Below are 27,256 nucleotides of genomic sequence, written 5' to 3' on the forward strand. Positions count from 1 at the left end.
GTGTCATTTGGAAGGTAATCAAAGGCCGAATAGAATGTTGTTGAAAAAAAAATTAATTTTGGGTCCTCGGACTAAGGCCGCTACTAGGGCCCTATGCGTATTTTACATACAACTCGAGTAAATTTCATCCGTTTTTCGTAATTTTTGTTTCATTTGAAAGATAATCGAACACCGAATAGAATGTTGTTGAAAAAAAAATTAAATTTGGGTCCTTGGACTAAGGCCACTATTAGGGCCCTATGTGTATTTTACATTGAACTCGAGTAAATTTCATCCGTTTTTCGTAATTTTTGTTTCATTTGGAAGGTAATCAAAGGCCGAATAGAATGTTGTTGAAAAAAAATTAATTTTGGGTCCTTGGACTAAGGTCGCTACTAGGGCCCTATGTGTATTTTACATATAACTCGAGCAAATTTCATCCGTTTTTCGTATTTTTTGTTTCATTTGGAAGGTAATCGAACACCGAATAGTTGAAAAAAAAATTAAATTTGGATCCTCGGACTGGGGCCGATACTAGGCCCTATCTGTATTTATACTCAATAAATTAAAATTTTAGGTCAATTCGAAATTTGTGTTACATTTAAAAGGAACGTCGTACGGGGCTTCGTAATTGCGCTATGCGCAATTTTTAAGACGTGCAAATTTCATAAGAATTTTACTTTACCGACGTTTACGGGCGCAGTAGGTTTACGGTAAGAGTAGGGCGACGGACGAACTAGGGTCACATACGCAATAGATGTACGGGTTTGTACGGGGCTCAGTCGCAGCAAACGCTCCGACTGTTCTGACGGCTCGTTTCAACTCGTTTTCAACAAACTTCTCTGCAATGGATTCTCTATGAGATTACCTGTTCAGACATACCTCACACGACGTATTATGCCATGATTTGTCGATTTTATTTCCAAATAAAGTTGAAATTTTTTGTCGAAAAGTCTTAGTCGGGAACACTGACAGAGTTACTCTGCTCGAGTGAAGGCGAAGGTCAACAACGTTCTTATGGTATTTCATAGCTGGACTCCTCAGCTATTAACTACAGTTAGCAGTAATGCCTTCTGTTCCCAAATGCCCGAGTTATCAGTCAACAATGTGTGTAATTTCATGCTACTACCCCGAAAATCAAAATCAGCCTAGAGGCAAGGGAAAAATTATTTTTTGAAATTTTTTTTTTGCTGTTTCGGATTCCTTGGTCAATTCTAAGTACAGCCTGGGGCCAGGTCTTTTAAAATAAAAACAAAATGAAAATACGACCCACCCTACTCTGCAATGAGTTTAAAACGACTGTAAAAAGAAACAAGTGTCGTAGTAGTACAGGACCATTTTTATCGACAACAGATGATAATAGCAGTAAGGTAATTAATGCAGATAATCAAAACATTGTGCTAATGGCCTTTGATTGGTTTATTTTGTTTCGTCCTTAACCTTTAACTGACGGCAAGCACATCATGCATCACCTCACTAGTGATGACACAATTATTCACCTCATCGAATTTCACTACTTTCATCAGATTCATGCGAAATCCTTTCCTTCAATTACTTTTAACATTTAGCCACATGAAAAGAGTTTGCTTATTATTTCTATCGAAGAACAGATGACGTAGCCGTCTCCGCAACCGATTTATTGAAAATTATGCCACATCGGAACGGGCAAACCTTTATCGGTAAGCATATTATGCCAGTGATTATCCGCTGTTTTGTTATTGATGGTCAACGTACCCAAGAAAATCTTTTTCCCGACTTTCGTTTTCGTTGCCACTGAAACCTTCAAGGAATAAGAATTTAGAGATTTGAAAAACAAAACAAAAAAAACACGAAGAACCATCAGCTCTTGGTACCTTTATCGAAATGTAGTCTAGAGATGCCTCGTTAACAATAGGAATGACAATGGTCGAATTGTCAGTGTTCCATCGTGTGGATAGTGATGGTGCAAACTCATTGGATTTCCACGCACTCGATAGTATGTCATGTTCGAATATGGTCGTTTTTACGTAGACGGTATCTGAGAATAATGTCGATTCATTACAGTCGATCATTGCATAACTTTAGGTTGCCATATTACCTCCGAAATTTTCGAAATCCTCCTTCACTTTGATCGAGCATCGCATTTTCGATGTGGTCACCTTGAGACACATTCCTCTGTACTTTTCTTTCTTGCTTAGATTTAAATTCTTCAGGCGATTTTTTACATCATTAAAAGATAATCGGCGTTTTTGTTCGTCCTTTTTGTTGGCACTAGGCGCTGAGCTATCAGCAGCATCGTTGGACTCTTCGTCTTCGTTTGAATCTGCCTCGCATATCTGCAAAATTAACTCTACCTGCCCCTTCGGTGATGAGTTTACCTGAAAAGTTCAGATCAAGTTCAGTGACGCAAGTCCATTCACACTGAAAAATTTGACAAAATTTTTTTTCCGTAGGACTGAGGAACATCTACACAACTTTTTTGACTTTTTCCCTACGCTCCTACTACCCTCCACTTATTTTATTCGTAATCTAGGCGTCTATACGAGTTCAGCGAGCTATCACACGCCTCATAAGGCTAAGATTTGGCCGAGATAATAAATTTCAAAACTTGGAAATTTGTATGAAGAAATGGATTTTCAAACCTTTTTGAAATAAATGAATTTTACCAACCGTTGTCACTTTGTCACTTTGTTACAACGAAACTTTTGAATTTACCGGTGGATTTGGCTGAAATTTTCAGGGTATGTCAAGGACATAAGGACGTTCTTAGAAACTAATTTGAAGGAATTTTCATAAAAGCTTATAATTTCGGAGCTATGAGCGCTTTAAGCTATTGAACTATAGGACCCATAACTCAGAAAATATGGCAGATAGAAAGTTCATTTAAAAGACAAAGTTATAGAGTTTCAAATTTCAGTCGACACGTTTTTCAAGGTTTCCCTAAAAAGTCGTCTATTTGGGAGCTATGAGCGTTTTAAGTGCGTTAAATTTTTGAATTCCGTCAAATTTTCGATTTTCATCAACTTATTGATTTTCGTCAAATTTATAATTTTCGTTAAATTTTTAGATTTCGTCAAATTATCAATTTTCGTCAAATTTTTGAATTTAGTAAAATTTTCGATTTTCGTCAAATGAAAGCTGATAGCTTAAGATCAAAGAGAAAGTTATACAGTTTTGTAAGAAGAATATTTTCGTTCAAACTGCACAATATGATTGTCTATTATCTGCGACCAAATTCTAAAAAATCAAAACTTACGAAAGAGCTGATATCGGTGTAGGTGACGCTTACAGATTCGACACGCAAAAAGATATGCGTCACAAATGGCAGCTGACGAGGAAAGCACGCGAAAGTTTTATCAACAAAAATTTTACCCGAAAAATTTTAGGAAGAAAATTATTTTAAAAATTTGCGTCAAAAAGTGGCAGATGATTCTGCTTTCTTCCGTTTGAATTCCATTCATTAAAGGAATATATTTCACAATTTTAAAAAATTTCCACCCTCAACATCTGCGACTTATGACGCAATTTTTAGACCCGTACGAAGTACTGGGGTCTTATAGGCTTACGCATACGTTTGTAACACGTCGAATTGGACTCCCTGAGTAAGGGGAAACCTATTGTGGATGCCAAATCAGTGAAAAAAAATGTCCGTCTGTCCGTCTGTCTGCACGATAACTTGAGTAAAACGCATCCGATTTTGAAAATTCTTTTTTTTCCCGTTTGGTAATGTCAAAAGACAGGCTAAGTTCGAAGATGAGTGATTTTGGATCGACCCCTCCCGAGGTGTGGCCCAATAAGTGCTTTACGGTTTTTCGAAGATATCTCCGGACATTTAAACGTTAAACTTGTAAGTGATACGTCAAATAAAAGGTATTTACAATACCGATCGACAAAAAAAAGTTTATGGAAATCGGATGACCGACTCGTGAGTTAGACCCCTTGGTGTGAAACAGGCACAGGGCGGCAAGCAGCTATTGCTTGTAGGTCGGCCAATCAGGGAAGAAAAAGTTTTTGAAATTATGTTCTCCGGAGCGTGAGCTAGGTCTCTTGGAGTGAGCTCTTATCTGGCTACTCGGCCGTACAGTGAACGTGGAGTCACTGTCAATATCTCGAGTAAATTTTGACCGAATTTCATGATTTTTTTTTGTTTGAAAGGTATTAACGAATGTAAAGCGTCGGTACTATTTCCGGTGTTCTAACAAAATGGCTGCCGGTGGCCATATTGGATTTTAATAAAATTGAAATATCTTGGGAAAAATTGTACTTAGAGTGTTTCTGTTAACATAGAAGTAATTGGTTAAGTGTGTGGGGTGTTTCAGGCATTCCATATATGGACATCTATATGTATCTATATTCACCTATATTGAGCTATATACAGGCATATAGAGCTATATAATAGCATATTCACCTGTGAAATGCTTATTTATAGTGAAATATAGTTAAATATAGCGGTATACAGCTGTTTAAATAGGAATTTATGAAATTTGACTTCGTACGGGGCTGTCTATATTGCCTCCGGCAATTTAATTGTATATGATAACAAGGCAAAGAGTGGATAATGTAAGTGATTTTAAAGCGCGAATAGCTTTTCAGTAGAGAATGAAGTAAAAGAAATGAAGAGTTTCACAGTAAAGGCTTTTGATACAAATAGGTGTTTCGTACGGGTCGGCGTTAGCTATGTTTTTTGTTAGAATTGTCTTCCTAAAATTTTTCGGGTAAAATTTTTGTTGATCAAACTTTCGCGTGCTTTCCTCATCAGCTGCCATTTGTGACGCATACCTTTTTGCGTGTCGAATCTGTAAGCGTCACCTACACCGATATCAGTTCTTTTGTAAGTGGATAATAGGACTTGCGTCACACCTCCACTGTAAGTCTTTTTGGGCGATTTTAATATTCATACGTTCGGTGGCAGTGGCGAGAGTACCGAGTTTTCCGCAAGGGCCCTCTCAATAGAACAAACTGACTGACAAACTGACTGAATGTGTGTGTGACAGTACACGGGATTCTTAATGTCAAAAGTAAAGCAAAGTTGACGTTTTTGTGTTAGTGATGTGTGTGATATAATTTTTCAATGAATTTCGGTCATAATTCCCCTAGGTAGTCTACCTCTATGGTTTTCCGTAATCGCTCGTAATTGAGCTGTTTGAAAATTGTAATTAATTACTGTTTCAGTTGCAATTCGCTTGTTATTGTTATGGTTTGACGAAGAGGAAAAAAAAACTGTTTCGAAGATAGCGAATTCTAAACGCTTTCGATTATCGCAGGTCAGTTTTTTTTTTAATCCATTTTGGTTGCAAGTGGAAACGTCACCTCTGACCTTCGTATAATTAAAATTTTTGGTTTATTTTATCGCGTTTACTTTGAACTGAAGCGATATGCTAGCAGCAACAGAAGTGAATGCGAAGCGATAACTTAGAACCCGAAATTAGTCATCGAGTTGATGATTTGTTTTCATTTCATTTTTGGCAAAGTCTCAGAGTTTTGCGAGTAGAACAGAGGGGCATATACAAAAAATGTCAAAAATTGGAAATGGGGTGATCAATTAGGGTTTTAGAGCTATTTCTTGAATGGTTGCAGATAGAGAATTATTTTCTTCGTCAAATTTTCGATTTTCGTCAAATTTTCGAATTTCGTTCTAAAAAGCACTTCGAAAACGACTGATATCCCAACAAAAATCTTTTCGAGAAAAGTATGACGCAGTCTATGAAGTACAAGTTCTAAAATGAATGATATCGCTACAGTTGACGCTTTCAGCTTCGTTACGCAAAAATTATGTTACGCAAAAAATTTGACTGGAAACAACAAAAAGTTTACCAAAAAAATCTGCGTCGCATGTGGCAGATAAATTTTCTTGCTGGTCTGTTCCTGAACATCTGACACTTTGCGACGCAGACTTTTTCGGTAAAATTTGGTAACCGAATTTTAAGGAAGGAGTTTCAATTGATGAATCACAGAACGGCGGAATAATTCTTGGAACAGGTCAGGTTGGATCTGCTTTGGGTTTTTAAGAAAGAGCGCTTAGTCTAAGCAACTAAGTTAGAAAATACTTCAGGTTTAAATGAATCTCATTCTGAACCTGATTCGGACCTAAACCTGACTATGACCTAAGCCTTGATTCTGTCCTAAACCTGAATTTAACCTAAACCTGATATTGACCTAAACCTTGATTCTGACCACAACTTGTTTTAGTTTGTTCTTTATTGGACCAGTTAGCTATGGACTGAGACCTAAGCTCACTTCAGGTCAAGGTCTGATTTGGAAATAGACGCAACCACTTACTGATGCCACAGATGTCGATTGCGTTGTTGATGAAACTGATATGTCCTTAATAGGTAGCCAAAATTCATCTGTCTCGTAGTTTCCATTTCTTCGGTTTTCGTCAAATATTTTCGGATCCAAAAAGTACGTCACCGATCCTGTTGTTATTGAATGAAACGAATGTGAAAATAGCTGACAGATGGACTCATATTCCGTGAACGTACCAACATTCCGCCTTGTTTCACTTGTAGTCAATTTCATAATGTCACTTTCTGGCACTTCCGGTTTTTTATTTTTGTCAGTCTTACCGGAATCCTGCAAAAGGTTGGCACTTTTCCGACGGATTTTCTCCAATCTCAGTCGGACCGATGATCTTGCCTGCAAGAATGTTAACGGTAAAAACATTTGACTTATTGTGACTTGTTCTGATCCATCGTCATACACCGAGCGGCAGTTCCAACAGAGCAAAAACTGATATCACCACGAAATGTCCTTTGAATAGTTTCTCCGGAAGCGATTGATTTTGAGTTTCAGTCGATTTTGTTCGGAATTTGAACGATGATCTGAATTAGGAGTAATTGAATTTTGTAAATTTGACGGAAATAAATGTGGCAATTCGGTAAAATACTTGGTGGTTGATTCCAAAGGAAATCTAAAAGTTTCGTTAAATGTTGGCCATGAAGATGTTTGAATTGTAGTGTCGAATCGCAAAGTTCCTGGAAACAGTTTCACCTGCAACGATATTTAATTGACTACTTATATATGGTAGGTAGGTAGGTAGGTAGGTAGGTCTTTCTGAGATGTTTTTGGCGCGCGCATAGTTGTTGATTGTAGCAAGAGGGAAAAAGAATGACAATGAGTTAGACTACAGTATTAAGCCAAAACACCGTATCGCATTTGTGTCTTTGCTTTCGAGAGCTTTAAGCTCCTTTTATTTCCACAGAAAAATTCCACTTTTCCAATCCACGCCATTAGTCGTATAAAGTTGTACGTCAGAGAGAGCTTTTTTCTCCTTTGTTATGATCTGTCAGTTTTTCTATTTTGCGATTTAGTATGGAAATGAAAACTAAAATTGAGATATCTTTGCTGTTTTAAGTGGTTTTTCATATTTTTTTGGATCAAAATGTTTTAAAATGTGTTTGTTATCGATTGACGTTAAGAGTCAATTCGCCAATTTCTCAACCACTTGGAAAACAAGCTCGCGCCGATATTATTGAGTTATAGCTCATTCGATTCTGTGTATGAAATGTATGAAAATAGTTATTTTTTGAAAAGAGTCCCTCGCAATCGATCGGTTATGGACTAGAATTTGTCCCTCAGACACGTTACTAATAAAAAAAATATTGTTTGACTGGGGGAACGGTGTTAGGGCCTCCAGTTGTTGTGTTGCTGAAACAAAAAAATATTTTGGACGAGAATTTGGTTCAAATTTACTCTTTTATTCCAGCCGTAAAGGTCAACTTTTTTTCAAATGGTCCGCAAATCTTGCAACACAAAATTTCTGTGGTAGATTTTTGATATGTGACAGAGGCTGAAGCCAGCTACCATAATGTGTAGTTCACCCATCAGAACAATGATGTTGCAGAGGTACAGTACTATTTGAAAGTTGACCATAGTTTGACTGATGGCTGGCCATGGGTGGTGCATGCGGAAGTCAGAGTGGGCTCAAACGGTCGGCCGTGGATAGGCCAACAGTCCCACAAAGTTTCAACTTTTTGTGTTACTCCTTCCTCAAGTTATTGCTAAAAAAGTGTTCTGACCACCCTCTGACATCACATCTCATGTAGACACATTACACCCAAACTGGATTTTTTTGAGAAAAAATGGCAGACACCCTTCGCTAGAATTGAACGACGAATTGAATGAGCTATAACTCAATAATATCGGCGATAGCTTGTTTCAGAAATTGAAAATTTGGCTGACGAATTGGCGATTTGACTCTTAATAAAATAATAAAATCGAAAAAAATATTTTCACACAATCTGTTAATGCCAATCGATTCCAAGCACATTTTAAAACATGTTGGTCCAAAAAAATATGAAAAACCACTTAAAACAGCACAGATATCAATTTTAGTTTTCATTTCCATAAATCGCAAAATAGAAAAACTGACAGATCGTAACAAAGGAGAAGAAAGCAAGCTCTCTCTGACGTATACATTTATACGACTAATGGCGTGGATTGAATCGAAAAGAAACTTAGAGCTTTCGAAAGCTCTCTAAAACCCACGCGATACAGTGTTGTGGCAATGTATTTCGAATATAAAGATTGGTGTGGATTAGATAATGTTTCAATTCTTCGGTTATTAGCGACGAACATTGGTACGTTTGAGAAGTATTCTTCTTGTGTATTATCCCGTTTGAGTTTTACGAAAATCAACTAATTCTATGCTTCGACATTCCAAAAGATGGTTCGATGTTTGTTCTTCAGAATGACAAAAACCACAGATCGGCGAGTTGACAATCCCAAAACTGTTTAAATGTTTGTACAGCAAATCATGACCAGTTATTTTACGAGAGTTTGCAACATAGACTTGACGAATGTTGGGTAGAATGGTTGATTCTGTTAGATTGTTCCATGTCTTGTCCACCGATAATTCATTGTGATGATACTTTTGGTCTAATTTGAATTTTATTTCGATTCGATGTTTTTCTTCTTCTTTGAAGTAAATCGTCGAAATTTCGTCGGAAATTCTATTTCATGATCTTGGTAGATCATCAGTCATCATCATTAAAATTACTCACCTTCATTGCATAACCTTCCACCCGCTTCAATCCGAATATTGATGGCAGGTGTCTCGCCCCAATAATATGTACAGCCAATTCGGGACCGTTGTACGAATCACTGGACGTGGACGCTTTTTGCTGGTTGCCCGGGTTCAATTTCAACCGAAAACCGACCTCGGGATCCAGTGAATCATACAACAGTTTTGATTTACTCGATCGATAATTTTTACTGTCTGTGCTGGAGAATGGTAGATAATCTTTGAGATTGGCAAATGATTGCGACAGCGAGGTCATTTTTCAAAATTGATTTTCGTATTCGATCACAATGATTTTACTAATCTGAAATAAACAAAGAAAATTGTTTTTATTATGATCTGAAATGGATACGGTTTGATTGTGTATGTGCCAGTGCCATGTGCAGTTAATTATATAGATTGGAAGTCTGTTTGACAAACAACAATAATTGGATATCTGATGTGGAATTCGGAATTTACAGAGTACAGGGTGCGTAATTTTGGAGAAATATGTTCATGCGCAAGAAAATTATAACAAAAAAATTTGCGTCAACAACTGGCAGATGATTCGGCTTTCTTCCGTTTGAATTCCATTCTTTAAAGCAATATATTTCACAATTTTAAAAAATTTCCTTCCTCAACATCTGCCACTTTTTGACGCAATTTTTCTTGTTATAATTTTCTTTCCAAAATTTTTCGGGTAAAATTTTTGTTGATAAAACTTTCGCGTGCTTTCCTCATCAGCTGCCATTTGTGACGCATACCTTTTTGCGTGTCGAATCTGTAAGCGTCACCTACACCGATATCAGTTCTTTTGTAAGTGGATAACAGGACTTCCGTCACACCTCCACTGTAAGTGGTTTTGGGCGATTACTGGATATGTATCGAAAGTGATCACTTCTCATACTAAATTGACCAAATTGACTTTTTCCAAACAATCAAAATCCCAACAAAAATCTCGTCGAGAAAAGTGTGACGCAGTCTTTGAAGTACAATTTCTAAAATGAATGACATCGCTAGAGTTGACGCTTTCAGCTTCGTTACGCAAAAATTAAATTTTACACCCAACTAGTTCAAACAAGCTGGCTTAGTTTTTCTCATCATCTGCCAAATAATTTTTACCAAAAAAGATTTGACTGGAAACAACCAAAATTTTACCAAAAAAGTCTGCATCGCAAAGTTCAGCAGATGTTCAGGAACAGACCAGCAAGAAAATTTATCTGCCACATGCGACGCAGATTTTTTTGGTAAAATTTTGGTTGTTTCCAGTGACATCTTTTTTGGTAAAAATTATTTGGCAGATGATGAGAAAAACTAAGCCAGCTTGTTTGAACTAATTGGGTGTAAAATTTAATTTTTGCGTAACGAAGCTGAAAGCGTCAACTCTAGCGATATCATTCATTTTAGAAATTGTACTTCAAAGAGCCACACTTTTCTCGAAGAGATTTTTGTTGGGATATCAGTCGTTTTAGAAGTGTAGTCAACACTGCTTTTTATAACAATTTATAACAGAAATTCGAAAATTTGGCGAAATTTGAAAATTTTACGAAATTTGATGAAATTCGAAAATTTGACGAAAATCGAAAATTTGACGAAGAAAGCAACTCTCTATCTGCCACCATTCACAAAATAACTCTAAAACCCTAATTGACCCACCCATTTCTAACTTTCGACATTTTTCACATATGCCCCTCTGTTCTACTCGTAAAACTCTGAGACTTTGCCGAAGAAAGTAACTCTCTATCTCTCATAATCGCAAAAATATTAGTCCTTTCATCCTACGCTCGAGTAGCTCAAAATTTGGTCACTCTAATCACTCTAGCTCAAACGAATCTGCCCCGATTTTTTTAATTATTTTTTTGTTCGAATCGTGTTACGAATACCTTTCATTTGATGGGTCGCACGCCTCTGTAGGTTTCAATACAGCTAAGCTACAGCCGAAAACGCGTTCCCGACCCTCGAAAACCACACTCAGAAACCACTTCGAGGCCAATAAAACAAAATTCTGGTTTTTCCTGGGACAATGGCGTATCACATTTTCATTTTTATGCCCACCCTGAGGCTCCTGCAAAATTTCATGGAGATTGGCTGACTAGTTTCCGAGATCGACTGTCGATAGATAGATAGAAACATACAGAGTAAGTTGAAAGATTTTGATTGTTTGGTGTATTTTGTATGAAAAGTGCCAATTTCAAAACGATGTATCTCCGGTAATTTTAAAGCTACATAGTCGAGTGATAGCTCGTTTTGCTCGTATTTGAAGCGAAAATATGTTTTGTGGTGATATACACCAAAGGGTAGAAACTGAAATGTTCGGCTATATATAGTTGCCGCGTCTCAAAAAAATTTCTTCGTTCTTTTTTTGGAAGTTAGACTGCGTCAAGTCCTCCGCTATCGCTCCGGACATGATTCTTCAACTTACTCTGCATGTTCCTATTTATCTAACTATCTACCGACGGGTTATATCGGAAAGTAGTCAGCGGATCTTCATGAAATTTTGCCGAAACCTCAGGGTGGGCTTAAAAATGAAAATGTAATATGCCCCAGGAAAAAGCTGTGTTTTGTTTCATTGGCGTTGAATATATTTATGGATGCATGGTCACTCTGACGTTGTATTATAGCTTTAATGAAATGTCTCGACGAGACGTGTCGAAGAAAAAAAATACTACACAAATCGACCAAGTGGTAGTGAAGATCTTGGAGACCTCGGAATGGGTGAAACTCGAAGAATGACTGGTGTGAATTTTTGGTGGTTGGCATGTGAGGTTTTTATCCGACATTTCTGAAATTTAATTTTGACAGATTTTCGAATTTCGTCAAATTTTTGAGTTTTGTTAAATTTTTCATTTTCGTCAAATTATCGAATTTCGACCTACAACTTCTAAAACGTGTCGATGAGTGACGCTTTCAACTCTACGCAAAAAATAGTTGACTTCATGTAGAAAATCATGTTAAAAAATTAGCGACACACAATCGACAGATGATTCAGATCTCGTTCTCATGTTTTCTTTTTATAGATCATCTTCAAGATACGGTACTTTTAGACGAAACCTCACTTAAGTTTCGTTAAATGTTTCGTTCATCCATGAGATTTTTTTAACGTTGATGGCATTTCCTACCGTGGATAGCATTTCAAACGGCCTTGAAGATGATCTATAAGAACGAGATTGTCAGAAATACTGATAATTCAAACATTCTAATATTACACTAGAGAAACTACTTGTGTCACACTGACTATTTGAAGCGGAGGGTCGTCGATTTGGTGTAGTCATCGTCAACATTATCAGTTTAGCATGCAAATATTTACAATGATGGTCAACATGAACATGAATAATTTAGAGTTCGAAGCAACAAAATGATGTTTAACTAAATCTCGACCCAATCAATTTTCTGGTCAAATATTTGATCCTACAATTCCATGAAACAATTTAATTTTATCAGCACTTCTCGCATCAGTATAAATACATCGTTTCGATGCACAACAACATCATTCAGTGATTCAGTTGTGTCGCTAATTATATTTTCAATTTGTCTCGATAATATTGTGCAATGAGTGACAAGGATATTCTTGCACAAACTGTGTATCATGAGGCTCGCGGTGAGAGTGAAGATGGCTGGAAAGCGGTTGCCCACGTTATTAAGAATCGAGCAAAGGCAAACAAATCGTACTGGGGCGGAAATTCGGTGGCCCGTGTGTGTAAGCAACCAGGTCAATTTGAATGCTGGGATGGAAGGAACACCGAAATTAAAGAGACATCAAAGTACAATCAAATCAAGAAGGTTACTGATCAGATTTTAGATGATTACGATAGCTATGATCTGACGAACGGTGCAGATCACTACAATAATCCTGATAAGGAGGGCTATCCCGGATGGACGAAAAATTGTGACCGAAAGGCTAAAATTGGAAATCATCAATTCTACGAAACTAAAAGAGAGTTTAAGTGAAAAAAAGGTTTTAGTTCCATTCATGTGATTCAATAAAAGGTCACCAGATCCAAAAAATTGCCAAGTCTGTTTCATTTAAAGCTGTTCCTTTTGGGCATAGGTACGAAGTTTCTTGAGAAAACTACTTTCTATGAGCAATTTAAAAGGTTTCTTTTCTTCGTACTACGAGGTTCAAAGTTTTGTTTCTTATAGAAAGTGTATTTAAGTTCTGTTACGGATCAGAAGAAACTTTTCTTCGGCAATCTTTTTATCATTAAAGGGCGCGTCATTGGGAAATGGCAGGACAGTTTCCCGAAAATGTATGGAAAATTTTATCACAAAAATTCACCGAAAAAATTCAAAGAAAATCACCTCTTATGCTTCCCATTGTATTCGGGCATAGTCTCTTGGCGACCTAGGCATATTTGAACACTAAACACTTTTTACTCGATGCAACAACTACATCGGGGACGATAGAGAAATCAAAATTGGTGACACTGTCATTGAACGAGTCGACAGCTACGTATATCTAGGACATAAACTGAAGTTAGGTCTGGACAACCGGACTGCAGAAATAAAACGTAGGATTGGTCTTGCATGGGCAGCGTTCGGAAAACTCAGACTAATTTTCAAAAGCAAAATGAATAATAGTCTGAAACGCAAAGTTTTCGACACTTGTGTCCTTCCAGTGCTCACTTATGGAGCGGAAACGTTAACTTTAACGAAAGCATCCGAAGATCAATTGAGAGTGACACAAAGGGCCATGGAACGGAGTATGCTTGGAATAACACTCAGAGACAGAATGACGAATCAGTGGATTCGACAACAAACCAGGGTCGTTGATGTCATGGAAAGAATAGCATCTCTGAAATGGAGCTGGGCGGGACATATTGCAAGAAGGACAGACGAACGTTGGACCAAAAAGATCATGAACTGGCGACCATATAAACTGGCGACGAGCTATAGGTAGACCACCAGAGAGATGGACAAACGGAATTAAGAATATTGCAGGTACAAACTGGCAGCAAATGGTAATGGATCGTACGAAATGGAAAGAAGTTGGAGAGGCCTACATCCAGCAGTGGATAGAAACAGGCTGAAAAAGAAGAAGAAGAAGAAAAACAAAAAGTTTTTTTTGTTTTGTCGCGACAAAAACACAGAAAATATTTCGACATAACTGTGACACTCCGCTATTATAAGTACTCGAATGAATGTTTGCTGTGTTCACTTCGGCGGTAAAATATTTTCATTCAAAAGTGTCCGACATTTCAGCCATGGTGGACATTTATTAAAATTGTAACCTCTCCCACTTCTTTAATAAGCTAACAAGACTTCGCTGAGTCTAGTTATGCCAACTCTTTGAATAAAAATATCGGCTGAGGTCGAATAATTCTCCGCTGAGCTTTGACAAACCTCTAATAATTCTCCGCTAGGCTTCAGTAAGAGTCCGTCAGACCTTAGCACGTTGTAGTAAGGCAATGAAGCTAAGCGCACACTCAATAAGCATCAGCGGATACCTAATAATTGTTTCTATGATTTAATAAGACTCCACTTAGCTTTGGCAGATCTCCGCTGAGTGTCCGATTCGCTCCATTGAGCCTTCCTGCAACTTGCTTAGGCCTAACGTACACTTCCTGAAGCCTAGCGGAGAATTATTAGAGCTCAGCGGAGGTTTGTTAAAGCTCAGCGGAGAATTATTAGAACTCAGCCGATATTTTTATTCAAAGAGGTGGCATAATTAGACTCAGCGAAGCCTTGTTAGCTTACTAAAGAGGAACGAACATTTTTTTACTCTCAGCGCAGTCTTACGAGAGACTAAATTTTTAATAAATGCTTTCCCATCGTTGAACGAATGTTCGCTGAGCTCTCGTAAAGCTTTAAAAAAATGGTCGATGAGCATTATTAAATGTATACGCTACCCTTTGTCAACTCTTTGTCAAATAAAAATCATGAATTATAATATGTCCGACACTTTTTCGAATGAAGATATTTCACCGCCGAAGTGAACACAGCAAACATTCATTCTAGTACTTATAACAGCGGAGTGTCACAGTTGTGTCGAAATATTTTCTGTGTTTTTGTCGCGACAGAACAAAAAAAATTGTTTTTGCATCGAGTAAAAAGTGTTTAGTGTTCAAATATGCCTTGGCGACCTAAAGAGACTATGTCCCAACACAATGGAAAGCATAAGAGGTGAGTTTCTTTGAATTTTTTCGGTGAATTTTTGTGATAAAATTTGTCATACATTTTCGGGAAACTGTCCTGTCATTTCCCAATGACGGGCCTTGTTACTATCATCATTACTGTCATTATTATTTAAAGAAGATAGCTGATTAACTACTATGAGTTAATTACTCACGCACGGAGTAATCCGTTGGGCCTATTGTGCTACTATCGATGATTCATTTCGGTTCCATGTTAATTCATTGAATCTACCTGAACTAACGATGAAGTTCGGGACGTCCTTGGATGGGTAGTATCATAGCTAAGAGTTACGGTAAAACTTAGGCGTCCATATGATTTCTGAGGCACTTCTTTAAACAACAGCCGACCGAAGTCTTCGATCTAAGTTTTTAATATTTGCACTAGAGATGAGCGGGCCGACGTTTTTTCAATACCCGACCCGACCCGGCCCGATCCAATTTTTTGAACCCGAGCCCGACCCGACCCGAGACTTTTCTCTTCGCGGCCCGACCCAACCCGACCCGAAAAAATCATCGGCCCGACGTGACCCGACTTTTTTTTACTATAAGAAATTTAATGAAAAATCATTTTCTACGCATAAAAGCTTTGCAATAATCTTATACTCGAAGTAAAATAATAAAATAAGTTAGTGTTTCATGCTTTATAGGCTTTTATTGGCTTACTTTAAATTTGTATTTCTAAGTCGGGCCGGCCCGAATTTTTGTTTTCAAAGCCCGACCCGACCCGGCCCGAATGAATTTTCAAAACCCGGACCCGAACCCGATCGGGCCGGGTCGGGTCGGGTCGGGCCGATGTATTTCGGGCGGCCCGCTCATCTCTAATTTGCACCCGGCGGAACTTACAGTTTTAATTTCTGGTTGTCAACGTTATGATCAGACTAACTTGTAGAAGGGAAAATCAATTTGCCTGTTGTGTAACAACTTGATTGGCGATGGAAGAAAATAGAAAATTCCGATTTTGCTAGATTTGAAATGTCGCTTTTCTCAACGGTGAACACAACGTCTTTTTAGTGTGTATGCTGTCATTAATACTTTTCTTCTACTAAACGAAAACATCAATCAATTTTTGTTTGAAGACATAGATAAAATGACAGTTCAAATCAGAAGAACGCAGTTTTCTCATGATCTAAAAAGGCGAGAAAATAAGGCTAATCACACCGCACGCATAAAATAGTTATTTGTTAATCGAGGGAAGAAAAATTGGAAATTTAATTTTGGTGGTGTAGCGACGGCCACAAGTCACATGAGAAAATGAAATTTCCTACTTTCTTTCCGAGATCAACACAACGTTTTTCACATCCAGAAGTTTCAGCTGAAGTTTCAAAGCCCGACCCGACCCGCGCCCGACCCGAATCGATTTTCAAAACCCGAGAACCCGAAACCCGACAGATACTGAAACCCGGTCCGACCCGAATTAAATTTTTGAGACCCGATGACCCGAAACCTGACAGATACAAGAACCCGTTAACCCGAAAGATATTAAAACGCGCTTACTTCAAAAATATTTAGAAAACGTAAAAAAAATAATTTTATTTTGAAACGGTTTCTTGAATTTATTTCAAGTAAAACAAAATTGCCTAAACTAGTTGCACTGCAAGTGTTCGACGCGATGACTATACATAGAAAATTTTAGTTCGGGTCGGGTTTGGATTTTAAATTAAAAACCCGAACCCGTTCGAACCCGACCCGATCTAAATTTTCGAAACCCGATAACCCGAAGCCCGTTAAAATTGAATCGGGTTCGGGTTCGGGTCGGGCCGGGCTTTTGGCCAACTTCGGGTAGCCCGCTCACTTCTAAGCTGAGGTGAGAAAATGACTGTATGTATATTACACACTTGTCACGAAGAAGACGAGGCCTGCCGAGACTGATAGTGACAAGTGTGTACTCTATTTTATCAGATAAGCGAAAACGAGACAACCACATAGACTTGAAGTGTACACCGCGCGTATGTGATAAAATCCATTAAGTAACTCGGAATAAAATTCTAGTTTTTGTGTGTTTTTGACCTAGGCTTCGCGTCGGATCAACAAAATTCACACGAAAAACTCTACTTTTCATCTTTTTATCCCCAGGCATGTAAACTACTAAAACACTTCGAACATTCAACGCTCAATTGTAGATTACTTCAATGCTATCTTTAGCCTAGCTTTTAATCTTAAATCATTTCCTCGGATTTTTTTGGTTCAATCTCTACTTAACTTACATTCCAATTATCGTATTTGCAAGTGGCAAATAATTCAACGATGTGAAACAAATGCACATTCGCTTAATCAGTACAAGAATTTGACATTGAATCATGATTCGATATTTTTCTTGTAATTATGTTTCTAATTGCGAACTGTTTCATTGTTTCATTGTTGCAGTGTGTTCTATCCGAATTAGGATATCGAACGGCGTTGTTTAGTTCGACCTTATTATTCCTTTTAAATGATTAAATGATTGAGCAACATTCGAAGCATTGTTTTAGATATAATTGCAAATAGGAGCAATTATTATTGGATTGAGAAAGTTTATTTGTCTTATGTGACTCACTGTTACACGATTACAATAAAAATTGTTTATTGAAAACATTTGATCGAAAAATCTATGACTAGTCGATGTATTCATACTTACTCGATAAAAGGCAAAATGAGAAAAACTCTCAAAACCTCACCAAACATTCGACTTTATTTAATAATTCCCGTATCATTTGATCTTCATTATGTTAGATTTGCTTTGAAATTTATCGAGAATATGGCTCTTGACATCTGTCAGTTAAGCTCAATTCACTGTCATAGCAATGCTACTAGCATTAAGCATAGATAATATTAGCAGGCGGAAATCACTGTAGGCTCTACGTTTGATATGTAAAGATAAATGAATTATCGTATATTAATAGACGACATAGTGACAGGACAATTTCCCGAAAATGTGATAAAATTTTCCATACAATTTCGGGAAATTGTCCTGTCATATCCCAACGCATTGTACGCATTGTGCGCCGTACTCAAAAGTTTCATCAACAAAAATTGACTCAAAAAATTTGTGAAAGAAAATTTTACAAAAAGAAATTTGCTTCACAAGTGGCAGATGATTCGGTTTTCTTCCGTTTAAATTCTTTCAGTACATTTTTCAACCATTTTCCTAACAATATGTTCTTCAACATCTGCCACTTGTGACGCAAATTTCTTTTTGTAAAATGTTCTTTCACAAATTTTTTGGTCAATTTTTGTTGATGAAACTTTTGCGTACAATGCGTCACCCTCAGCGATATCAGTTATTTTGTAAGTTAGATAAAGGATTTGCGTCACATTTACCCTTTAAGGGTTTTTTGACTGATATCAGTACTTTTGTAAGTATGTCAACAACATCAAAAAACTTTATGGAAGTTAAAAAATTCTAGAGAAATCAGTCTGAATCCCAAAATCTAGAAATCAATCTTGGAACACCTCAATAATGTCGAATATAACCCAAATCCATCAATAAATCCGATGGAAGTTAGGAAGTGCCAGAGGAATCATCTGTCATCTCAAAATTTTGGAACCAACCTTGGAAGATCTCACTCATGTCGAAAATAACCCAAATCCATCAAAAAATCCGGTGGAAGTTAGGAAGTGCCAGAGGAATCATCTGTCATCCCAAAATTTAGGAACCAACCTTGGAACATCTCACTCATGTCGAAAATAACCCAAATCCATCAAAAAATCCGATGGAAGTTAGGAAGTGCCAGAGGAATCATCTGTCATCCCAAAATTTAAGAAAACCAACCTTGGAACACCTCACTCATGTCGAAAATAACCCAAATCCATCAAAAAATTCGATGGAAGTTAGGTAGTGCCAGAGGAATCATCTGTCATCCCAAAATTTAAGAAAACCAACCTTGGAACACCTCACTCATGTCGAAAATAACCCAAATCCATCAAAAAATCCGATGAAAAGTTAGGTAATGCCAGAGGAATCATCTGTCATCCCAAATTTTAGGAACCAACCTAGTGGAAGTTAATACTTAATGATCCACACAATTTCCAACAAGAAACACATCCCACAACATTACACACCATTCACCACATTACCATCCATATCATGCATCAAAATATACAACACACACATATACACATACAAATTGGCTTTTATGTATATAGCATTTGTATGGAGACTTTGGAGAGCTCTAGCTCCCAAGATATGGATTTTTTCCAATTTTTGAAAATTCCATTCCTATTTTTGGACCATTATTAGCCTACAACCAATTCAGGAAAATCTATAGAAACGTTTAGGAGTTGCTGGATCCACTTTTCCATAGGAACTAAGTAACTAACTAACGTAGGCGATTTGCATTATCTAAAAATTGGAAATTTTGCTTATTTTCATACAAAAATCAATATTTTGAAGTTCAATATCTCGGCCAACTTTGAAGCTGCAGGAACGTGTGATAGCTCGTTGAACTCCTATGGATTCCTAGGTTCTAGATATTCTAGCTTGGGGGCCATTTGAGACAAGAGGGAGAAGCCCTCAAAAAAGTTTTTGTAAAACATTTTTGGTAGTGGACTTGCGTCACGCCTGCTTACTAACGTGCGGGCATGATTATTTTTTTGTACGTCGATGTTCGCTTCTCGTCATGCCATCTCACAATTGCCATGGTCGCCCAAACGGGCCACTAACAAAAAATCATACAAATTTGGACCACCCTAACGTAGCATGCAGAAAAATTAGCTTGCAGCATCATCGATGTATATCATTTAAAGCAACCTATAAATATCCGTCTTGGTAACTATTCCATCCCGTAGATAGCACACACGTTTAAACCGAGACAGTTCGACAGTTTAAACTCACTATTTTCGGTTCAATTGAACAATTCGTTTACACTATTCCAATTGATGTTAATACTACAATAACAGCCGGTCTATAAGATTGTGTATAAACAGCAAGATGATTTAAAGTAATTGGCACAGTGTGTTTGTCAACATGTGTAGAAAATTAAATTGTATCTTCGTCTGTGCGTATTGTGCTTGCACCACGTAATGTGTTGAAATAATAAATCAAAAATTGAGTAGCATTGTACGTACATGAAGTCAATTAATTTGGGTTTTTGTTTTCGTGTTCAGTATCTATCTACCTACCCGATACTTATCAGATATGACTAATACTGGGAAATGTTGTGAGCTATACTACAGCCAAGTCACACAAATGGCTACGTTCAACCTGAACAATGTGCAATGTGATACCTGAATGTCTTCTTATTTGGAACGGTTTTTCGTTCTTTTTTTTAAATTAATATTTATGATCAACGAACACTGAAAACGTTTTCTTAACATCTAATTAAACATAAACTACCGTCTACCGAACACACACACCGTCTAAACTGATAAGTCTTACGCATTTCACTTAGTCAACAAATGAAATTAATGCATCGGATACATACCAATAACAGCAGTTTAAAATGTTACAATCATCCCAGCTAATTGATATATTTCACGAAAATATTTCTAATCGTGTACGTCGTATAGTGATATTATTGACCAACTACTGGAATGGAAAATGTGCTCCATTTATCGCGAAAAACAGCGATAAACTGAATTAACGAAGCAAACGTCTACATACATCTTCGTAGGGTGGATCATTGGTTTGGATTTATTGTTGACCGAAAGTTGACTATTCCTGCATTTCTATATAAGCGCACCAAAAATTTAAATATTTTCAACTAAATAACGTTGGCGTCATATAATAAATGTCAAAAACTAAGCGTTAAAACACTGTGCTTGTTTTCTTTATATATTTGTTTTGCCTATTTTTCACTAGTTTTTCAAAGCACATCTCTGGATTATTCAACCTGTGTCTGTTTCATGGCGTCTACCCCGATGACTTGAAGATCGCTGGGGTGGTTCCAATCTATAAGAAGGGTGACTCTGAGGACATGACTAACTATCGGCCGATTTCTGTGTTGCCAGCGGTGAATAAGATTCTTGAGGTTATTGTTCAGCGAGCGCTGGTGAGCTTTCTTAAACGCTGTAAATTTTTCCATACCAGACAATATGGATTCCGAGAAGGCAGTGTGACACACACTTTGTTCGAGCTGATCAATATGATCAATGGGGAGATTGATGACAGGAAGGTTGTGTCTGGACTCTTTATTGATCTATCGAAGGCATTTGACACCGTTGCTTCTCGCCAAACTTGAGACTGCTGGCGTTAGGGGAATAGCACTCAGTTTGTTGAGAAGCTACTTGAGCAACATTATGCAATGCACCGACTGTAACGGCGTCAGGAGTGGGTTGACCAACGTTACCATAGGTGTCCCACAGGGTGGTGTTTTGTCCCCATTGCTCTTCATCATCTTTGTTAACGATTTGTTCGCCTTGCCGCTCGAATCTTTGCCATTCAGTTTTGCAGACGATACTAACATGTTCAAGTCTCGTTGTAGATAACATCAGATATCTCTCCGATGACCTCAAAGTCGTTTCCGAGTATTTTCGCGTCAACAAGTTGACTTTGAACTTGAGTAAGACTAAACTGGTTCACTTCCACAAGCTTCACGTGAAGGTCGATAACTTGCCTTCCCTTACGTTTAATGGCGTGACGATCATTCCTCGGTCAAGTGCATGGGTTTGGTGCTGGACGAGCATGACGGTTGGAATAAGCCCATTGTCAATGTTAGTAGCACCGTCTCTCGCGGCACTGGTATTATTAAGAGGTTGCGTTTTCTCCCGAGAAAGATCCTCAGGATTATCTACTTCTCGTCTGTGCACCTTGCGTTGACGTACTGTATCGGTGTGTGGGTTCCGCTAACAAGAGCATGATAGATGAGCTCCAGGTCTTGCACAAAAGAGCTCCTAAAGATACTCACAAGCTTCCGTTGCGCTTTCTGACTGGGCTTCTGTTTCGAAGATGTACGAGTTTGCAGTCTGCAAGTATGTGTATCACAGCTTAAACTATGTGAAGCATCATTCGACTGTTCTTTCCGCACAATAACAACCGGTACAATACGAGGTTTTCGTATCTTCTGAAAAAGCCCTCCATTCAGTCGATCTACGGTAAGCGTAGCTTACAATACGCGGGTCCCACATTGTTCAACGCTATGCCTTTGACCCTTAGAAACTTGCCTCGATTTGAAGAATTCTCACGTGAGCTCAAGACCAATTTGTTAGGTCGTAACGATTTTAATTTTTAATTTGATTGTCTGACCTTTTTAGAGCTTAATTCCACATTTCATTATTAGTGTGTAATACTCCCAATAGAACACTTTAATCACGATTGATTACGCCTGAGCTTTGTGAATTTTTACTTCCTAATTGTTGTTTTTTCAATTTTAAATATGAGTCTCGCAATATCCATCCTTCACCCTCACCCTTTCTTTCTTCTTCTTCTTCTTTTTCAGCCTGTTTCTATCCACTGCTGGATGTAGGCCTCTCCAACTTCTTTCCATTTCGTACGATCCATTGCCATTTGCTGCCAGTTTGTACCTGCAATATTCTTAATTCCGTTTGTCCATCTCTCTGGTGGTCTCCCTACAGTTCGTCTTTTATATGGTCGCCAGTTCATGATCTTTTTGGTCCAACGTTCGTCTGTCCTTCTTGCAATATGTCCCGCCCAGCTCCATTTCAGAGATGCTATTCTTTCCATGACATCAACGACCCTGGTTTGTTGTCGAATCCATTGATTCGTCATTCTGTCTCTGAGTGTTATTCCAAGCATACTCCGTTCCATGGCTCTTTGTGTCACTCTCAATTTATCTTCGGATGCTTTCGTTAAAGTTAACGTTTCCATAAGTGAGCACTGGAAGGACACAAGTGTCGAAAACTTTGCGTTTCATTTTGCTTTTGAAAATTAGTCTGAGTCTTCCGAACGCTGCCCATGCAAGACCAATCCTTCGTCTTATTTCTGCAGTTTGGTTGTCCAGACCTAACTTCAGTTTATGTCCTAGACCTGTCGACTCGTTCAATGACAGTGTCACCAATTTTGATTTCTCTATCGTCCCCGATGTTGGTCATCACTTTTGTTTTCGATAAGTTCATCTTGAGGCCAACTTTGCTTGCCTCTTCACTTAACTGTTGTAGCATAAGCTGAGCCTGACCTAGATTCGCTGCTATCGGTACAATGTCATCAGCGAAGCGGAGATTGCTCGCTCAGGTACACTCCATTTATCTTTATTCCCATTTTACTCCAGTTTAACTTCCTAAAAACACTCTGCAGAATCGCCGTGAATAATTTCGGTGAAATGGTGTCACCCTGCCTTACACCTCGGCCAATTCTGAATTTCTCCGTGCTCTTATGAAGTTTTATACATGAAGTAGCATTGCTGTACACATATCGAATTGTGTTGGAGTGCCTTGAGTCTACTCTACATTCGTCTAATGCGTCCAATATCGACCATGTTTCCACTGAAGTCTATGAATAGCAAGACTATGTCGATGTTGTATTCACGACACTTCTCAATAAGCGTTCTCATCACCTGCAAATGGTCGTTTGTGCTGAAACCAGATCTGAAAGCAGCTTGTTCAACAGGTTGGTAGAAGTCGAACTTGTTAGTGTTCCTCTTCGTAATGATTTTCATAAACAACTTGTAGAGTGTTGACAATAGGCTTACGGGTCGGTAATTTTCCAGCTTTGTTATGTCTCCTTTTTTATGCAGCAATGTAATTACCGCATTTTCCCAGGCTTCTGGTACTTCTTCCCATTGCTTTTTTCGTAGCTCTTTCAAATTGACTTCGTCACACTAGAGCTACGCAGATGTTTTGCTTGTATTGTAATCTTGAAACTGAAATGAAATAATAAAAATCCTTCCACTCAAAAATGGCGGGCGATATGTAAAATGAAAGGTATTGACGAGACGAAACAAAACCTTTAATTTTTAAGAAAATTTGTAGCTATTGGCGAGAAAGCACTAACTACATATTTTCCTACATTTACCGTGTCCCGCACCTCCTTGAATCAACCTCCAATCGAAAGTAGAATTACTGAATGCATGGCGGTGACGAACCGAAACATTTTCGATTTTGCTACCTCAAATAAATCAACCTTAGCGCATCGTGCCATCCTAGTCATTACTAATTTCATTTCATAACATTGGTTTGATTATCATATGGACGGTTCAAGATATTATTTATGCATAAGATAAACATTTTTCGACACTAAAACGTTCATAATACACACTGAAAGAACATTGTTATTTGTGTAGCCGTTGCGAACAGAGAGTTGTGTATAATATATCGTTGACTTTATGGTATCTTTTGAGTTCATATCATCGGAATTGATAAGATTATACACGAAATTAAATAAAAACAATTTTGCGCAAGATGCATGCAATGTGAGTCTTTTTTGAATGGTTTGGTAATATGTATGTACGTATATAAACGTATGGTTATTGGTTACACGGGTGTGTCAACCGTCTATACACTTGGCATTCACCAACGGATCCATCAGCAGCATGTAATTCTTATTTAGTTTTTTTTTTTTAATAAAAAGCAAATTTAGCATAAACAACAATAGATAAATAAATCAATTTTTGTTTTACTATAAATTCTGAATTTTTTATGTAAATATTTCGATTCGAATCACGTGCATCTTTTTCACTAAATTCATCAGCACAACATACAGAAATTTCGGTCTTTTTCCTTCAAACGAGCCATCAGAACAGTCGGAGCGTTTGCTGCGACTGAGCCCCGTACAAACCCGTATATCTATTGCGTACGTGACCCTAGTGCGTCTGTCACCCTACTTTGACCGTAAGCCTATTGCGCCGGATAATGTAGTTAAAGTAAAATTCTTATGGAATGTGTACATCTTAGAAATTGTGCATGGCGCAATTACGGAGCCCCGTCCGACGTTCCTTTCAAATGAAACAAAAATTTCAAATAGCCCGAAAATTTTAATTTATTGAGTATAAATACACATAGGGCCTAGTATCGGCCTCAGTCCGAGGACCCAAATTTAATTTTTTTTTTTCAACAACATTCTATTCGGCCTTTGATTACCTTCCAAATGAAATAAAAATTACGAAAAACGGATGAAATTTGCTCGAGTTATATGTAAAATACACATAGGGCCCTAGTAGCGGCCTTAGTCCTAGGACCCAAATTTAATTTTTTTTTTCAACAACATTCTATTCGGCTTTTGATTACCTTCCAAATGACACAAAAATTACGAAAAACGGATCAAATTTACTAGACCTATATGCAAAATAGACATAGTAGCCTTTCACTTCTGAGGCCCTAACTCACGGTCCACTCACCCGATTTTAAAAAACTTTTTTTTCCTGGATTGGTATTTGCCGTGTCATTTACATTTCTATCGTTTATTTTGCCATAAATATCACGAAAAGACCTTAAATCACTTAGGGGGCCCTAACTCACGAAGGGCCGACCCGAATATGCCCATCTTCGAACTTAGCCTCACTATTTCGACTATCTTTCAGGAAAAAAAAAATTTGAATTCGGATTTGATTTACTCAAGATATCGACGTGACAGACAGACGGACAGACAAAATTTTTATTGCGGATTCGTCATCTATGAACATAGGCAAACACTTTGCCCTTACCTTCTGCTTCCAATTCCATCAATTACACATGGCATCGTAATCCTATAAGCCCCTTTGTACTTCGTACGGGGCTAAAAAGAGTAATGATTTTTTGGTTATCTTTTTCATTCGTACTGCAAACGGTAATGAGGTCACAAATAAATTAATTTCCAAAGAGTACCCCGTTAGCTATGTATATCTAGGACATAAACTGAAGTTAGGTCTGGACAACCAAACTGCAGAAATAAGACGTAGGATTGGTCTTGCATGGGCAGCGTTCGGAAGACTCAGACTAAATGAATAATAGTCTGAAACGCAAAGTTTTCGACACTTGTGTCCTTCCAGTGCTCACTTATGGAGCGGAAACGTTAACTTTAACAAAAGCATCCGAAGATAAATTGAGAGTGACACAAAGAGCCATGGAACGGAGTATGCTCGGAATAACACTCAGAGACAGAATGACGAATCAATGGATTCGACAACAAACCAGGGTCGTTGATGTCATGGAAAGAATAGCATCTCTGAAATGGAGCTGGGCGGGACATATTGCAAGAAAGACAGACGAACGTTGGACCAAAAAGATCATGAACTGGCGACCATAAAAGACGAGCTATAGGTAGACCACCAGAGAGATGGACAAACGGAATTAAGAATATTGCAGGTACAAACTGGCAGCAAATGGCAATGGATCGTACGAAATGGAAAGAAGTTGGAGAGGCCTACATCCAGCAGTGGATAGAAACAGGCTGAAAAAGAAGAAGAAGACCCCGTTAGCTAGCTAGGTGAAGAGTGTGGCTTACAGCCAGTATCACTATGTAGAATAGTTTGAATCTTCTCTGGACTATACTGAATCAATTGCCAGATTGATAGATCACAAAGGGAATCACGCAAAATGAACCGAAAATATTGTTCATGTAATGGATCGCTTTCGCAAGAGATAAACTGCTATGTAATGGTCAACTTTCGCATGGTACAGGAAATGATATGTTGCAGTCGGGTTTGCATATAAATCTTTGCAAGGCCGTGTCACATCGAAGTAGTAAAGCATCCATTCACCCATTCTGGTAATTTATTTTCTCGGCAGGCTCATTGAATTCATCTTACGTTTTCCTACAATTCTACTAGGAATCTCGCGCCGCGTTTTTTACAATAATTCACATGTTGACACATTTTGTATAAGAAAGATGTCACTTTGTGAGTTTTTGTGAATGACGCGGCGCGAGATTCCCTAACACCTTAGATATGCAGTTTTGCTTGCTTCCTCGCCAGTAGCTATTTTTGTACAAACCCGATTTTCTTAAAAATTAAATATTGTGTTTCGTCTCGTCAATACCTTTCATTTGACATATTGCACAACATTTTTGAATCAAAAACACTGTTGCGGGAACTTGACTTTAAAGTTTGTAGTCCAAACTTCTGTCGATGTTTTGGAACCCTTCCCCCGTTGAGTCGCGACAACGTTTTTACGCTAGAAAGTTAGGTGGGCACGCAAAACAAAGGTAAACAACGTAAAACTTATCATTTTTGTTTATGTTGGGTTCAAAACTGTCAGCGTATATGCCAGTCGGAACAGCATATTTCACTGGCTTTTCAAGCATATCTGTCAAAGCAAAGTTTGCACATATGTTTGAACGTGAACAAATGAAAGTTTTTTCAAACCTTCATTAGCCACACACATG

General features: G+C 37.9%; 2 protein-coding genes across 2 annotated transcripts; one reads left to right on the top strand and one right to left on the bottom strand.

Annotated features, from left to right (window-relative positions):
• Nucleotides 1-1,501: 1,501 nt before the first annotated feature.
• Nucleotides 1,502-20,635, bottom strand: LOC119075217. The gene is made up of 9 exons (XM_037181602.1): nt 20,487-20,635; nt 8,961-9,281; nt 6,845-6,948; nt 6,659-6,779; nt 6,441-6,594; nt 6,238-6,374; nt 2,057-2,336; nt 1,833-1,996; nt 1,502-1,759 (listed from the first exon to the last, which is right to left on the bottom strand). The coding sequence occupies exons 2-9, from the start codon at nt 9,234-9,236 to the stop codon at nt 1,616-1,618; spliced, it is 1,380 nt and encodes a 459-aa protein (XP_037037497.1). The 5' UTR covers nt 9,237-9,281; nt 20,487-20,635; the 3' UTR covers nt 1,502-1,615.
• LOC119075257 (spore cortex-lytic enzyme-like) lies at nt 12,506-12,904 on the top strand. Its single transcript, XM_037181655.1, has one exon. The coding sequence runs from the start codon at nt 12,506-12,508 to the stop codon at nt 12,902-12,904; it is 399 nt and encodes a 132-aa protein (XP_037037550.1).
• Nucleotides 20,636-27,256: the final 6,621 nt, after the last annotated feature.

The sequence above is a fragment of the Bradysia coprophila genome, unplaced genomic scaffold (assembly GCF_014529535.1).
Source record: "Bradysia coprophila strain Holo2 unplaced genomic scaffold, BU_Bcop_v1 contig_193, whole genome shotgun sequence".
In the NCBI taxonomy this organism is placed as follows: domain Eukaryota; kingdom Metazoa; phylum Arthropoda; class Insecta; order Diptera; family Sciaridae; genus Bradysia; species Bradysia coprophila.

Excerpts from the sequence above, each read along its gene's own strand:
- LOC119075217 (XM_037181602.1), bottom strand. The coding sequence starts at position 9,236 with ATGACCTCGCTGTCGCAATCATTTGCCAATCTCAAAGATTATCTACCA. Across the intron at positions 6,949-8,960 it reads TGGAAGGTTATGCAATGAAG|GTGAAACTGTTTCCAGGAAC; the intron begins GTGAGTAATTTT and ends ATATCGTTGCAG. Across the intron at positions 6,375-6,440 it reads TGAAACAAGGCGGAATGTTG|GATCGGTGACGTACTTTTTG; the intron begins GTACGTTCACGG and ends CAATAACAACAG.
- LOC119075257 (XM_037181655.1), top strand. The coding sequence starts at position 12,506 with ATGAGTGACAAGGATATTCTTGCACAAACTGTGTATCATGAGGCTCGC.